General features: G+C 44.7%; 1 protein-coding gene across 5 annotated transcripts in view; it reads left to right on the top strand.

The window, feature by feature from the left end:
• The window catches only part of LOC126847387 (3-phosphoinositide-dependent protein kinase 1), a 148,420-nt gene that overhangs the window by 134,238 nt on the left and 988 nt on the right, over nt 1–13,194 (top strand). Inside the window, exons 1-7 of one of the 5 annotated variants that reach the window (XR_007687061.1) lie at nt 2,706–3,236; nt 9,113–9,358; nt 10,393–10,435; nt 11,297–11,885; nt 11,956–12,490; nt 12,621–12,764; nt 12,952–13,066. Coding sequence is in view for 4 of the 5 variants with exons in the window: in XM_050587564.1 (XP_050443521.1) it covers nt 3,096–3,236; nt 9,113–9,358; nt 10,393–10,435; nt 11,297–11,885; nt 11,956–12,490; nt 12,952–13,104 (1,707 nt within the window). In the remaining variant the exon portion in view is untranslated. Of the gene's footprint in view, nt 1–403; nt 644–2,705; nt 3,237–9,112; nt 9,359–10,392; nt 10,436–11,296; nt 11,886–11,955; nt 12,491–12,620; nt 12,765–12,951; nt 13,105–13,194 lie in introns of those variants that run through there. The other 4 variants (XM_050587567.1, XM_050587564.1, XM_050587565.1 and 1 more) reach the window with 4 other exon arrangements.

Here is a 13,194-nt window from a genome sequence, read left to right as displayed (position 1 = left end):
CGGTCGCGGTACTTGTCTTTCTCCCGGCACCGCCGCATCTATTGCGCACATTCCGCAGTGTTATAAGAGCGTAAATTCTTCGCGTGCGTAGAAAGTCGGACACACGGCGGCGGCGGCTCGCGGTTGCAGTGCGCGGGCCGCGGACGACGACGACGAGGGGACGAGGTAGAGCGCAACAATGGGGAGTCTGTGGCGAGGCTGTCCGTCTGGCCGGTGCGCAAACACGCGGGATTATAATAATAAATTTTTTTTTTTTTTGTTTGTAGGCGCCGCCGCCGTCGTCGGCTATGGTGGCTGACGAGGTCAATAGACGCGGCATTCTACGTGAGTGTGTGAGTCACACATACACACACACACACACACACGATCACACAGAAGGTATTCTCTATACTAGCAGTATTGTTGTACTACCGGTGTAACATAGTGCTCTGCACACGTCCACGGTCGTCTCCGCGTGCGCGAGTGTGTGGGCAGTAGTGCCTGGTCCAAGAAAAATCAAAAAGTGAAATCGTTGTAAAAGTAAACCTATATCGCGCGCAAGTTATAGAGACAAATATATACGACGAGTAGTACCGAAAATCGCGTTTTTTTCTCCCGCGTGGGCAGTCAACATCATCGGCTTTTTGCCAACTTCACCGTGCAGGCAAGCTGACTTATAAGTACTATATTGTAGTGTTTGGTTAGTTTTCGTGTGACTCCGTAAGTGCGGGAGCGGCACGAAAACGCTTGCCGTCCAGTAGGACTCTGGGCTTTGGACGGCTAAGCGGTTTTAATTTTACGTACGTAAGTCGTTAGCTGTTGTGGCCCGTGCGCAATAATATACGGTTTTGTAAACTGAGGCTCGTACAGTCAACGCACTGGACTATTAACGGCAGCGGGCAGCGCAGTAGAGGCACACGAACGTGTAATGTCTTCTGCCGTCAGGTTATCTTGTTATTTGTGTACTTTCGGGTTTGTTGACCTGGCGGTGCGTGTTCACCCGGAAACGTCACCTCCATCGCCATGTACGTTCTACGTTGCTGGTTTGGAATTTTGGCGGTTTAATATTATGGTAAGGTCATCGCGCATTATTCTGTCGTGTCAAATCTTAATCAACAAGTCACTATACTCGCGCGACCTTCGGTTTGCCCATGAATCATCGCGTAGGTACGCTCACTGTATTTTTCCCATTCTTATTATCATAATGGACAACCGTGGTTGGCCGCCCGACCACCAGGTTGTGGTGTTTACATAGATTTCGTAGTCTATACAAATATGCGATGATATCCGTGTTATTTTATTTTTAACGCAGGGTCGACTTGAAAAGTATCGATGCCAAGAGCATTTATTATGTCACCCGAAATACGCATTTGACTAGGAATTTTATTTTTAAGCGCAACAAATTAACAGTATTTTTCACGACTCTTACAACCTAGTATAACATTTATAATATTATAGTGCACCGTATGTTGGTAGTTTTATCAATGGCTTTAGTTTGACAACGACGTGTCGAAGATTTGATTCGATTTACTGTCGGCAGTCGTGTTGAACGTGTCAACAGTAAGGATTTCGTTGCCGGCCACTCCGACACGGATCTCTGTGCAAGGGCACAAGAGTTTCGATCGATCGGGCGACGTTGTTCTTTAAGTGATGTACTCAAGATCGTCGACGGTGCACGGGGCAGCCGACAGGGTACGACGGTCCGGACCGTGACGGTTCTAAATTTATCTCGACACAATGGGAACCTCATTAAGAGTTTCTATTTTCAACACCACGTCCGATAACCCACGGTATGATGTGCAATGACGATTTCTGTACCCGGCAAATATCAGAAAGGATTTCCGGTGCAAATGTCCCGAACCGACGAGGCGTTATTTTGTTGTTGTTTTAACGCCATCGTCATTGTCGTCTGGCGTTCCGTGCGGACCGATAAAATCTGACGATAACGAGCCATTTCTTTATTGTTACAGCGAGCACCGGCTCCCTTTTCCCACGTTCATTGATAAAAATACATTATGTTATAATAAGTAAATAGGTACGGTAATAATATTATTTGTTATTAACCGGGCTGTACGGAACCGTCGGGGTTTTCGTGGTCCGCGACGGCCCACGTGCACGACGTCTCCCTCCGCGCAAAGAATCATAATAATAATAATAATAATAATAAAAAAATAACGCGGGAACGAGGTCACCGAACCCGCCGTCGCGCGCCTTTTACCCCTGTCGAATGCCGTCTGCCGTCGGTGGCGGTCTACGGCCATAATAATAATCGATTGACGATATTGTTATTAATTTACCGGCGCGGAGACGGGCAAAAGAAAAACGTTTTTCGTATAATTATTACGGAGAATAAGAAGAGGGGTAAACGCGCGGAGAGCAAAAGAAGTATACAAAAAAAAACCATATATACACAAATAGAAAAAAAACCGTACGGCAACGGCAGAATGGAATGCGTGTCGTACAAAAGAGAACAACCGTTTTGGCGGGTACTCGGTAGGATCCACAACGGGTGTATTCAATACAATAATAATGCGGCGGCGGCGGCGACTACACAGTACACACACACACACACACACCGCACCACGCTGCAGCGACGTCGGTGGGGGACCGTATCCCCCTACCGAGCCGACGCCGCCACCGCCGCCGTTGCTACCACCACCACCGACTATACCACCGCCGCCGCCGCCGCCGAGTGCGTTGAGCTCGGTCAGACGACGCGAGTCCGGAGTGTGGCGACCACCGGCAGTCTACAGTCAGTATTCGTTGACAACGGTTCACCGTAGTTTGCCGAACATTCGAAAATTTATATATTTTTTTTTTTAGTAGAACCGCTCGTATTCGAAATAATATTTTAGTATAATTATATATTATATATTTTTTTCCCACACGTCGAGTAGCGGGTTTTCGTCTTTTTTTTTCATTATCAAATAAATTTATTTGTTTACAGTAGACACTTGTCGGGCGTGTGCGTGCGTTTTGTTTTGCGTCGTCCGTACTATATATTATAAAGCGCGCGCGAGAGTCCCGGAGACGACCCGTATGATGTCAAGACGCTGTCGCGACACTTGACGATCCGTTTTGTCGCGCGCGCTCACACACGTTGTTGTCCACCCGTAATGGATACCAAGTATCAGAAAAAACAGACATCGACCACCACGGTAATCGTTCGTTCGCGTCCCGTGCAGTTTGCGCAAACGTTGGCCAGGGTGTTCCGCATCGGCCGCAAGGAGAAAATCTCAAAAAAATCCGTCACCAAGGTACGATTGAAAATGTTACATTATAAACGTGTTTTGATCTTCATCGCAACCCGGACGACACGCGTGTTCGGCGTCCGGCGGACGGGTTTTCTATAATAATCTACCCGTTGGTCTAGACGAATTTTCCGCGCTCGCCGTATTTTCATAGTAGGTAAATAAATATGAATATTTTGGCGGGCGGGAAAAAAACGGGCCCTCCTTCGCTCTCGGCGGAGGCGCTTGCGCGTGGCGCCCGCGTAATCTATTGCCGTCGCCGCCGACGGAATTACGTCATTCCGGTGACGTGCACACCGGATGCTGTAACCGGAATGTCGGCAACGGCGATAGGTTCGTGTCGTGTGTTGTTGTACCACCCAGTATTGGTCGTCGTGGTGGTGGTTTACGGTCAAGCGGGGACCGCTGACGCGTTTCGCTCATCCCCTGGTAAATTCGATACTAGGTACCGTATTATTATTATTATTTTATTCAATAATTTACAACAATCGACCGGCAAGTGGCCGACGCGTTACCACGAGTATTATTTACATTTCTGTGATCGTCGATCGCCGTTGAATGTCATAATATCGTTTACAAGGTATTGCGTTGACGGACCGTCTCGACCGCGCCGCGTTGCAGTACTAGCGCTGCGGCTGTAGGAGTCGCGTGGCAGCCCCCCGTGCAACGATAACGTGTGAGGAATGCGCGCCGTTGTGTAATAACCGATGAACGGGCGCGCGCGCGCGCGTGTACACTGTTGGACAATGACCCACATACCGAAGCAATCGAATGCGACCGTCCGACGCAGCAGACGGTAAATATCCCTCTTGTTTACGCCCTCCGATTGCTGCCACGGTTTTCCCGTTTATTTTTTTATTTTTTACCAGCAATTGATGCCCTCGTTTCGGCTGCCGCGCTCAGTTTTTCCCTCCCTTATTTGGTCCCGGGCGACGTAACGTCGTGTAACACATTATTTTTTGATATCGGACGGTACACAATTTGACCGTGATACCGTGCTAACGTAAATGGTCTTCAGGGGGTCGGTCCGTGCGCCAGGTGGAGGGCGTGAAGCGAAATTACCGAGGCCGGGTGCTACGTCTCCTTCCGCGTCTAGACAATAAGGACGTCGTCCCCGCCGTCCCTTGGCGGCCTAAGAGATCCCATTTGTGTATTTTTTTTTTTTTTTTGTTTGAATCGCGAGAAGACACCAGGTGTGTTCGTCGCGGCGGCTGCTGCGTGTAGCCCATAATGATATCGTGTACACCTGCTTTCACCTTGGAGCGGCGGCGTAGTAAAGCCGCACACTTTCACCTAGGGGGGGGGGGATTGAAAAAACAAAATTAAACCGACAAGTCGCAGTTGTTGTAAGAACGAGAAATTTGGTTTATGTAACGTCGGACGCGGCGTTGGACACGGCGTTTATATTAGTGTGGGAAAAACCGCAGGCCGTGGCTGCCGACATCGTCATCATTACCGTTGTTGTTTACGCATACAGTACAACAACAATACGATTTATTATTACTCCTACAAATACTACTATTGTTGTTATGGTATAAAAATAAATGTGTACGTGTACTGCTAATGCTACCTTAATAATATCATCACTGCCGCCGCCAATAAAACCTGTAATTATTATTGAGAGAAAAAAAAAAGGAGGGAAAATATACGCGGGCTCTAACCATAATGAGAATAATAATAATAATGTAACGTGTGTTTTTTTTTTTATGAGCACACGACGTCTTTTACGAGGAACTCGCACACCAGCGCGCGCGTCCGTGAAGATGGCATTGAACTTGTCGTCGACCCCGGAGGACCTCCCCCCTCACGCGGTCGCCCTCGCAGGGCCGTTCACACCGCCGCTTGTCCTTGCGCCATCCGTTGTTGCCGCCGCCGTCTACCGTGTGTTGCAGGGTTAACAGCCCCGCCGCGTTTGCGTGTGTGCGTATGATTGGGAGGGGGGTGTGCCCGGTGGCGTCAACACCGTACACCCGGTAGGCGCTCTCCGGCGGTGTCCTTGACTGGAGGAGCTATATAGTCGACGCGGGCACACACGCACGCACGCACCCGGTGTTATTGTACGAAAACTTGTTTTTCAACACGAACCCATGTGCCGCGCGTGGAAAAGCGGAAAAAACACATTAACGCGTGATAACGAATAAAACGCGCGGGCGACCGAAAAACAGATCAACGTTCTCTGCGTCGAACCCACCGCGCCGCCGCCGTCGAGGAGGTGTTTGTACAAGAGTGTCGTGCTCTGTACCTATGATGACGGTACAGTGATGATGAATAAAAAAAAAAAATAGAATATAAAATTACCGTTCGGTTATACCGGTGAGTGGGCGTTGTCACACTGTTGATAATGATATTATTATTAATTTCATCTTATGCAATATTGTTGTTGTGCCGGATTTTCGGGTAAAGTGAAAAATCTCGCGTCTGCAATTGCCGCCGCCGCCGCCGATAAAATAATATATACATAATTATTTTACCATATCGGCCGTAACATGAAAGTCGGCCTCGTTTTGCGACGATAAACGACGGAAAACAACAACAACAACAACGACAATAACAACGGTGGCGGCGGCGGCGACGAGACTGCCTTGGGCGTTAGCAAGGTCGCAGCGGCGGCGGCGCGTGCGCTTCGGAAAAACAGTCCGACGGAGACATTCGTGCCGTTGTTTGTTTTTTATCACATTGTTGTAAAAAATATTTTTGAGGAAATTAAAAAAAAAAACAACACAAAATCCCCGTTAATAAAGAAATAAAATCGATTATTTGGAAGCTATGCACCGCGCGCGTACGGTCTCTATCGAGAGAGGATACGGTTGCGTCATAGGTCGTAATCGAGCATCCGACCGACGGATAACGCGCGATTGTTTGAATGACGCAATTCGGATGCTCGGCGTATAATAAATAAATTAATGAATAATAATAACAATAACAATAATAAAATAATGTCATGACAATAATAATAAAACGCGATGGGTGGACGTATCCGTTTGTATGTTTGAATGAAATCACGCCGCCGATAACGCCCAACATACGAGGCGATATTATAATATTGTAATTTTTTTTTTTCACAAATTGTACATTAGATTTGACAAATATTTATTATCTTCGCTCCGGCGGCGGCGTGGTCGTCGCCGGCAGTTTTTTTTTTATTGTCACATTTGCACATGTTTTTTTTTACTTTTTGTATTTATTTATATAATGTTGATAACTAATAAGAGAGAGAGAGAGGAGAGCAGTAGTAGTTTGCACGCTTATATATTACTATTTTGAAAAACTCTTGAGTCGGCGGCCCGTAAGGTCGTCTGGCCGAGACTGCTGCGAAAATAATATTGTTATACATATTGTTGTACGTATAATATTATATATTATTATTATATTATAGTTGTGTGTGTGTACTGTGTGTACAGCAGCGCGGTTGCTGTCGGGTCGGTTATTTATTTATTTTTTTAATAAAGAAAAAAGGCAGCGCCAGACGTTGGATTATACGCTAGAGGCACAGTTTTTTTTTTATAAAAGATTTTGCTTAAAAAGTATATTTGAGTAAACAATTTATTTTGAATAACTAAAATAATACACACTCGCGGATTCCCGTCTACTGTAATTGCTAGGCCGGTGTATTATTTTAATGTTTCCCTAAAGAATTTCGTCGTTTGAACGCATCACAATGTTGTCCCGATATTGATTTTACACGTTGGCCTGTATAGAAACGAAGAAAGGGGGCGCCCGTCAAGTTCAGCAACAAAATACACAGGGTACAGCCGCGCTTTGTGATGTGTGTGAAGGTCATGGTGCCAAAATACTCATTCGTATCCCCTAGGATAAGGTCATGTCAGCGTATCCTGCCGCTTCTAGGAACTTAAATAAAACGTGTCTGTGACTTGTTGTGTCGCAGCAACACATTCCTTTCTATTTGCTTGTATATTATGTATACACATTTACGCTCTGTGTATATTCTAATTCGCCCCGTTTCGTGATAAAAACAGTTAAGATGCGATTTTTGCTCCGTATACGTCGGGATATGTATTATTGTCTTGTATTACTTGTTTAAAGGGGCCAAACCGGGCTTTCATTTACAAATGCATTTTTGATTTATTCCCGTGATTTTCGGAAGTCCGTAGCGTTCGGTTAGCGAAAAAAAACGTGGAAAACTAATAGGGTGGTTCGGATGTTTACCGTCATAAGGCGGTCGCGCCTTCTTTACCCTAGCGGTGGCCAGTTCGCATTTACATATTTTTGTTTTGAATATGTATAAATGTATAATAGTACATCAGTACACAACCGCCGCCCCACGTTCGCCGTTACGTCACTCGGGCGGTACGCATGATACAAAACGCAGCCGCCGCCGCCGCCCACGCGACACACTGACACGGTTAAGCCAAACATAAACGTTTTCCGGTTAAACGCTGCCAATGTTATAATATGCGACACGTTAACGGATAGTGTTGTTGGGTACGTGATAGACAACTGAAGGTGGGAGGTGCGTCTTCAATTAACAAAATTATACATATATATATATGTATTGATCTCTAAATTGTTGCAATAAAATGGGCGAAAAAAATCTCAATTTTTGTGGAGCTCCTCCACTCGTTAATCGTGAGTCTATTTTATTTGTATACATAGTCAATGGACGTTATTATAATATAGTGTCGTTGTGATTAAATCGTAATCATCGATCGGTAGCCTCGTTAAACTGACATTAATTATAATCACTGGTTACTTTGCTGACTGTACTATAATTTAGTCGTTTTAATTACACATTAACCGCTATTTGGATGTGCGGCTCTGTAATTGTTTCAGCGCTAGCGGGGTTCGGGTTGGAATCTATTATAGTACTTAAATTGAAATGGAGACGACTGCATTATTATTATTATTATTATTATTATTATTATTAAGGGGGACGACGGGAATCGCGAGTTTTGGCACCGTGTGCCGTCTGCGATCGCCGAATCACGGGGCCGATGATCATTGACGGTCGTCCAAGAAATTTTTTTTGTAAAATATATATATTATATTTTAACGCTTTGCGAGCCGTGTAGTAGATTATGCCGTAACGATTTGTGTAATAATAATCAATTTAGTATTTTCATCTTTGCCGGAGGTGTAATATTAATTTTAATCCGAGATAAAAAATGACACCGTCTAACCCCGCGGCGGTCGTTTCGATTACTCGGAACCGTTGTCTTAACGTTTTGCCGTAGTCGGCACTTTTGTCATTGCCATCGCTGTCGCCGGACACACTGACCTTTGATTTCTTTTGCCGAGACCGGTCGTTGTCACTTGTCGTTAATTATTATTGTCGGTTCGGCACTATAACATTATAATAATTTACAGTCTCTCGCGGTGGTCGAAAAACAAAACCGGATCGGCGCTATATACTACCTACCCCAAAGTCCGCCGCAGGGTATTGGAGATCATATCGCGGCGGTTTAGCCACGGTCAAAAGCGAATGAATGAGTCTGTTCATTCGTCCTCTGTTCCAGTCGCGCGGACTTTGGATTTGACCTTTTTTTTCTTCTTTATTTATTTCCAACGCTCGTATCGTCTTGTTCTGCTGCTCGTTTGACGTTCTCCGGCCGGTAAGCGCCGCCTCCGAATCTCAGAGACGTGTGTGTTTGTGTGCATTATAGGGCGACGAGCCAAATGACGTCAACCGGCGCCGACGGTGCACCATTTCACAGCTCTGGCCGGTCACACGCGGGTGTTCGATTTCTTCCCCGGCACGTTCAACAAACGCATCTCTCGTCTGGTCGGACGTGACAAAAATCTCAACTAATAATAATCGAACACCAATAAAAAAAAAAAAAAAAAAAATATATATACACACCATTTAAGTTGTAGTTTTTCCGCACGCGCCTTAACGGTCTTTTTGGATTTTTGTCTGTCCGCAGAAAGCAGTTGCAGTGGCCAAAACTACTACGTATCCACAACACCAACCACAGCAAATCGTCATGTCACCGCCACCGCCCCCGACCATGCAGTCCGGGTCACCGCCACCGACTCAGTTGTCACCTCCCGCTAGCAACGGCCAACAGACTGTTGTGGCCGCCAATGAACACATGATAATGCCGGTCACCAAAAGAAGTCCGACAGACTACATTTTCGGCAAAGTCATCGGCGAGGGCAGCTATTCCACCGTGAGTATACACATCGGTAGAATTAAAATAAAACGATTTTTTATCGAAAACCATCCCCCCCCATCTTTGCTAGTGCCCGCACAGTTTAGTGTGCCATCCAATCGGTAGGTGTTTCACCACTCCGAAATTACCAACTTAAGTATGTACCGAGACTATCGAAATCCGAGTAGCTTGAAATCCCGAGTTTTCGCGCAACGTCTTCTAATAAACAAGTGCACGAGTTGCAAAATGCCTTTTTTTTGGTCAATAAATGCCGATCATAGATAGAATCCATCATATTATACAATCGATAAAAAATAAAACAATTATTCGACGCGCACGCGTCTGCAAACGTAATTCTAGTAATAATAATATTGTTATTACTATTATTATTATTATTATTATTATGTTTGAATGACCGACGAAACGCGTTTTATCTAACTGCTGGCCGACCCCTGGCTTGTATGTACGAGGTTAAAACCGATTTTTGTTGATGTAATTAATAATATAATAATAATAATAATAATAATAATTATTATTATTATTTATTTATTCCGAACCGGGTATATGCCGAAGAGTAGTTGGATATTATTGTTGTATTATTAATTTCTGGTTTCTGGGAAACTCGTTGTTTACAAGACGGCCGGCACCACAGGTAAACCCGACACTACATTATAGCGTATGCGAAATTCTAATCGGACCGGTGAATAATAGTGTATTATATAATACGAAATACAGAAAAGACCTTTGACTCTCTCTCTCGTGTATATATCGCACATAATAATATATATATATACAATAGGCGCGCGCGGTGTGTATAAACTCATTGACCTTGGGCACCGCCAGTGTGACTGTTTTTAGACCGGTTCAGTGACCGACGTATCATACTTGCGCACAAACACAAATATTACACAGTCAACGTCTATGCATAACGCGATTATCATTGCGATCGCTATTATCACTCTTAGCATTTGATGATAACTTGTTTTATTAAAATATTCATATTGAATAGGCTTGTATTTTTCATTAATGAAATCGTTACGTTTTCTTTACAGGTGTATTTGGCCAAAGACATACACACAAATCGCGAACATGCAAGTAAGTACCTACTATTATTTTTGTGCCATTGTTGTTATCTCTAGTTATGCCCTCTCCTTTCCTCGGGTGCTTCGTTCACCGGTTTACACGCGGGCTTAGTCGATTTTTATTTACGACCCGTAAAACCGTTACGGCGGTTTTTATTATTATTATTATTGACGACGACGACGATCACATATTCTAGCAGTATTATTACTGTATGTTACAATACATAAATAATAAGATATTATATTATACACGCGGCAGCGTTTTACACGTGCCAACCTTCTTCGAGCTCGCATGGATAACCCGTGTACTCTTTGGGGTACACCGATACACGTGGTGCATTACCCTTGAAACGGATAATTATTGTTTTGAAAACGCGTTAAAAAAACCACAAAAAAAATTATGTTTTTTTTTATCGCTGTCTTCCCCATTAAGACCCAAGAGTTAAGTAGATATTTTTGCATTTAGATACGTAGGTATATAATATTTAATAATGACCGAGTAGTACCAAACGACGTTGGCCGGACTAGTTAGTCGTGTCTTTGACCTTTCAAAAAAAATCGTTTTGTAATTAATCGAGTTTAAGAATTTAATTATAACAAAAGTAGTACTGAACTGAAAATAGTTATAATTTTGCGCCGATATCGTCATCTCGCCCCTAGACCCTAGTCCCGGTTTTCGATTGGACTTGGTCCATCCGTCATGATCAGTTATTCTAAACACTTGCGTTGTATGTGTATAATTTAACTGTGATTAATTCAAAGCGTTTACACACTATTACTTAACGAATTATTCGACCTCGGCGGTGAATCCTGTCCCATATGAAATTGCCGTTGAAACCGATGTCTAACGAGATCTAACCGTTTTTGTTTTCAGTTAAAGTATGCGAAAAACATCAAATCATCAGAGAGAAGAAACGCGAACAAGTGCGTCGCGAGAAAGACGCTTTGAACATACTCAGCAATTCCGGGTCGAGTTTTTTCGTCAAACTGTACTGCACTTTCCAGGACGCCGAAAGACTGTACTTTGTCATGTCGTACGCTAAAAACGGCGACATGCTGCCCTACATCAACAAGGTGGGGTCGTTCGACGCGGCCTGCACTCGTTTCTACTCGGGCGAAATCCTCCGGGCCCTGGAGCACCTGCACGACTTGAACATCATGCACAGGGACCTTAAGCCCGAGAACATACTGCTCGACCACAACATGCACATCAAGGTGGCCGATTTCGGTTGTTCCAAAATAGTCGAACAGCCCGACACCGCCGACAGCGACATAACTTCCACCGAGTCGTCGGTCATCAGCGACGACGAGCCGAGGCCGCGCAGCAACAGCTTTGTCGGCACCGCTCAGTACGTCAGCCCCGAACTATTGACGGAGAAGAGTATCTCGTGCAGTTCGGACCTTTGGGCCCTCGGCTGCATTATCTATCAGATGATCGCCGGTCTGCCGCCGTTCCGGTCCAGGTAAGACAATCGCTGCCGCCGCCGCCGCCGCCGTGTTGCGCGTTCTTTACTTAAATTATTTAACGACTAGTGATTTGGTGGCTTTCAGGAGCGAGTACATGCTGTTCAAGAAAATCCTCAGCCTGGACTACGAGTTCCCCGACGGGTTCAACGCGGACGCCAAAGACCTGGTGCAGAAACTGCTGGTGCTCGACCCCAACGAGCGTCTGGGCGCCAAGGACGACAAGCGGTACACGTCGATTCGTTCCCATCACTTTTACCAAGACTTGGATTTCGACAAGTTGCACGAAATGAACCCTCCGCCCATTTATCCGTACCTGCCGGGCAACAGCGAGAGCCAGGAACTGCGCAGCCAGTACCGTGTTCCCGACCATCTCGAACCGGGTTTGGACTACAGACAGTTGACCCGGTTGTTGGGCCTCGACGGACAGAGCAGCTCGACCACTCCGGCCCCCGCTCCCAGGCCTCGCAAGAGGGCGGGCGTGTTGCAGATGAGCGAAGAAGAGAAACAACATCAGCTGCAACAACAAAAGTGCAACAACAAGTGGCACAACTTAGTCGAGGGCAACCTAATCGTCAAACAAGGATTGGTTGACAAGCGAAAGGTAGCATTGCTGAGCAAATGATTTTTTTAATTTACATAGTTCGAGCTATGATAGTTTTGTATTATTATATCAAGTAGTGGTGAGAACTAACAGAAAAAGATTCTACGGACATTTTTTTTTTTTAATACAGTGAAACCTGTCTAAGACGGGGAATCGCACGGGACCGAAAGAAAATTCCGTATTGAGCAGTTTTCCGTCTTATTCAGAAGTCCAAAGCCGTATTGCGGGACCCATCTACAAATTCCGACTTGACCGGTTTTCCTGTTTATTCGGGGTTCGTCTAAGACAGGTTTTTCTCGTTTAAAAATTCTGATTTTGAATTTTAGTGATTAAGTCCTATCTGTGTTTGTTCTAACATAAAACTATAAAAAAAAAAAAGTTTTATACCCATTGGTTCTCACCACTCAAACGTATAAACACTAATAATATAATAATAATTAATTATCAATTATTGTGTTTAGGGTTTATTCGCTAGAAGACGCATGTTGTGTTTGACTATGGGTCCACATCTATATTATGCTGATCCTACTACAATGAGCCTCAAAGGAGAAATACCATGGAGTCCACAACTACGCGTGGAACCCAAGAACTTCAGAATATTTTTCGTCCACACAGTAATAATAATAATTTGTTTTTATCTCGATCAATATCTTCAAAATACTATTGATGACAGATTTTTTTTAATTGTGTGTATTTTTATGGTT

Source organism: Adelges cooleyi, unplaced genomic scaffold (genome assembly GCF_023614345.1).
Source record: "Adelges cooleyi isolate 19-005CV unplaced genomic scaffold, UGA_ACOO_1.1 ACOO_flye_CR_arks_rails_tigmint_CR_PRNA_108, whole genome shotgun sequence".
In the NCBI taxonomy this organism is placed as follows: domain Eukaryota; kingdom Metazoa; phylum Arthropoda; class Insecta; order Hemiptera; family Adelgidae; genus Adelges; species Adelges cooleyi.
The sequence above is the reverse complement of the archived record's forward strand: the minus strand, read 5'-3'. Positions and strand labels throughout refer to the sequence as shown.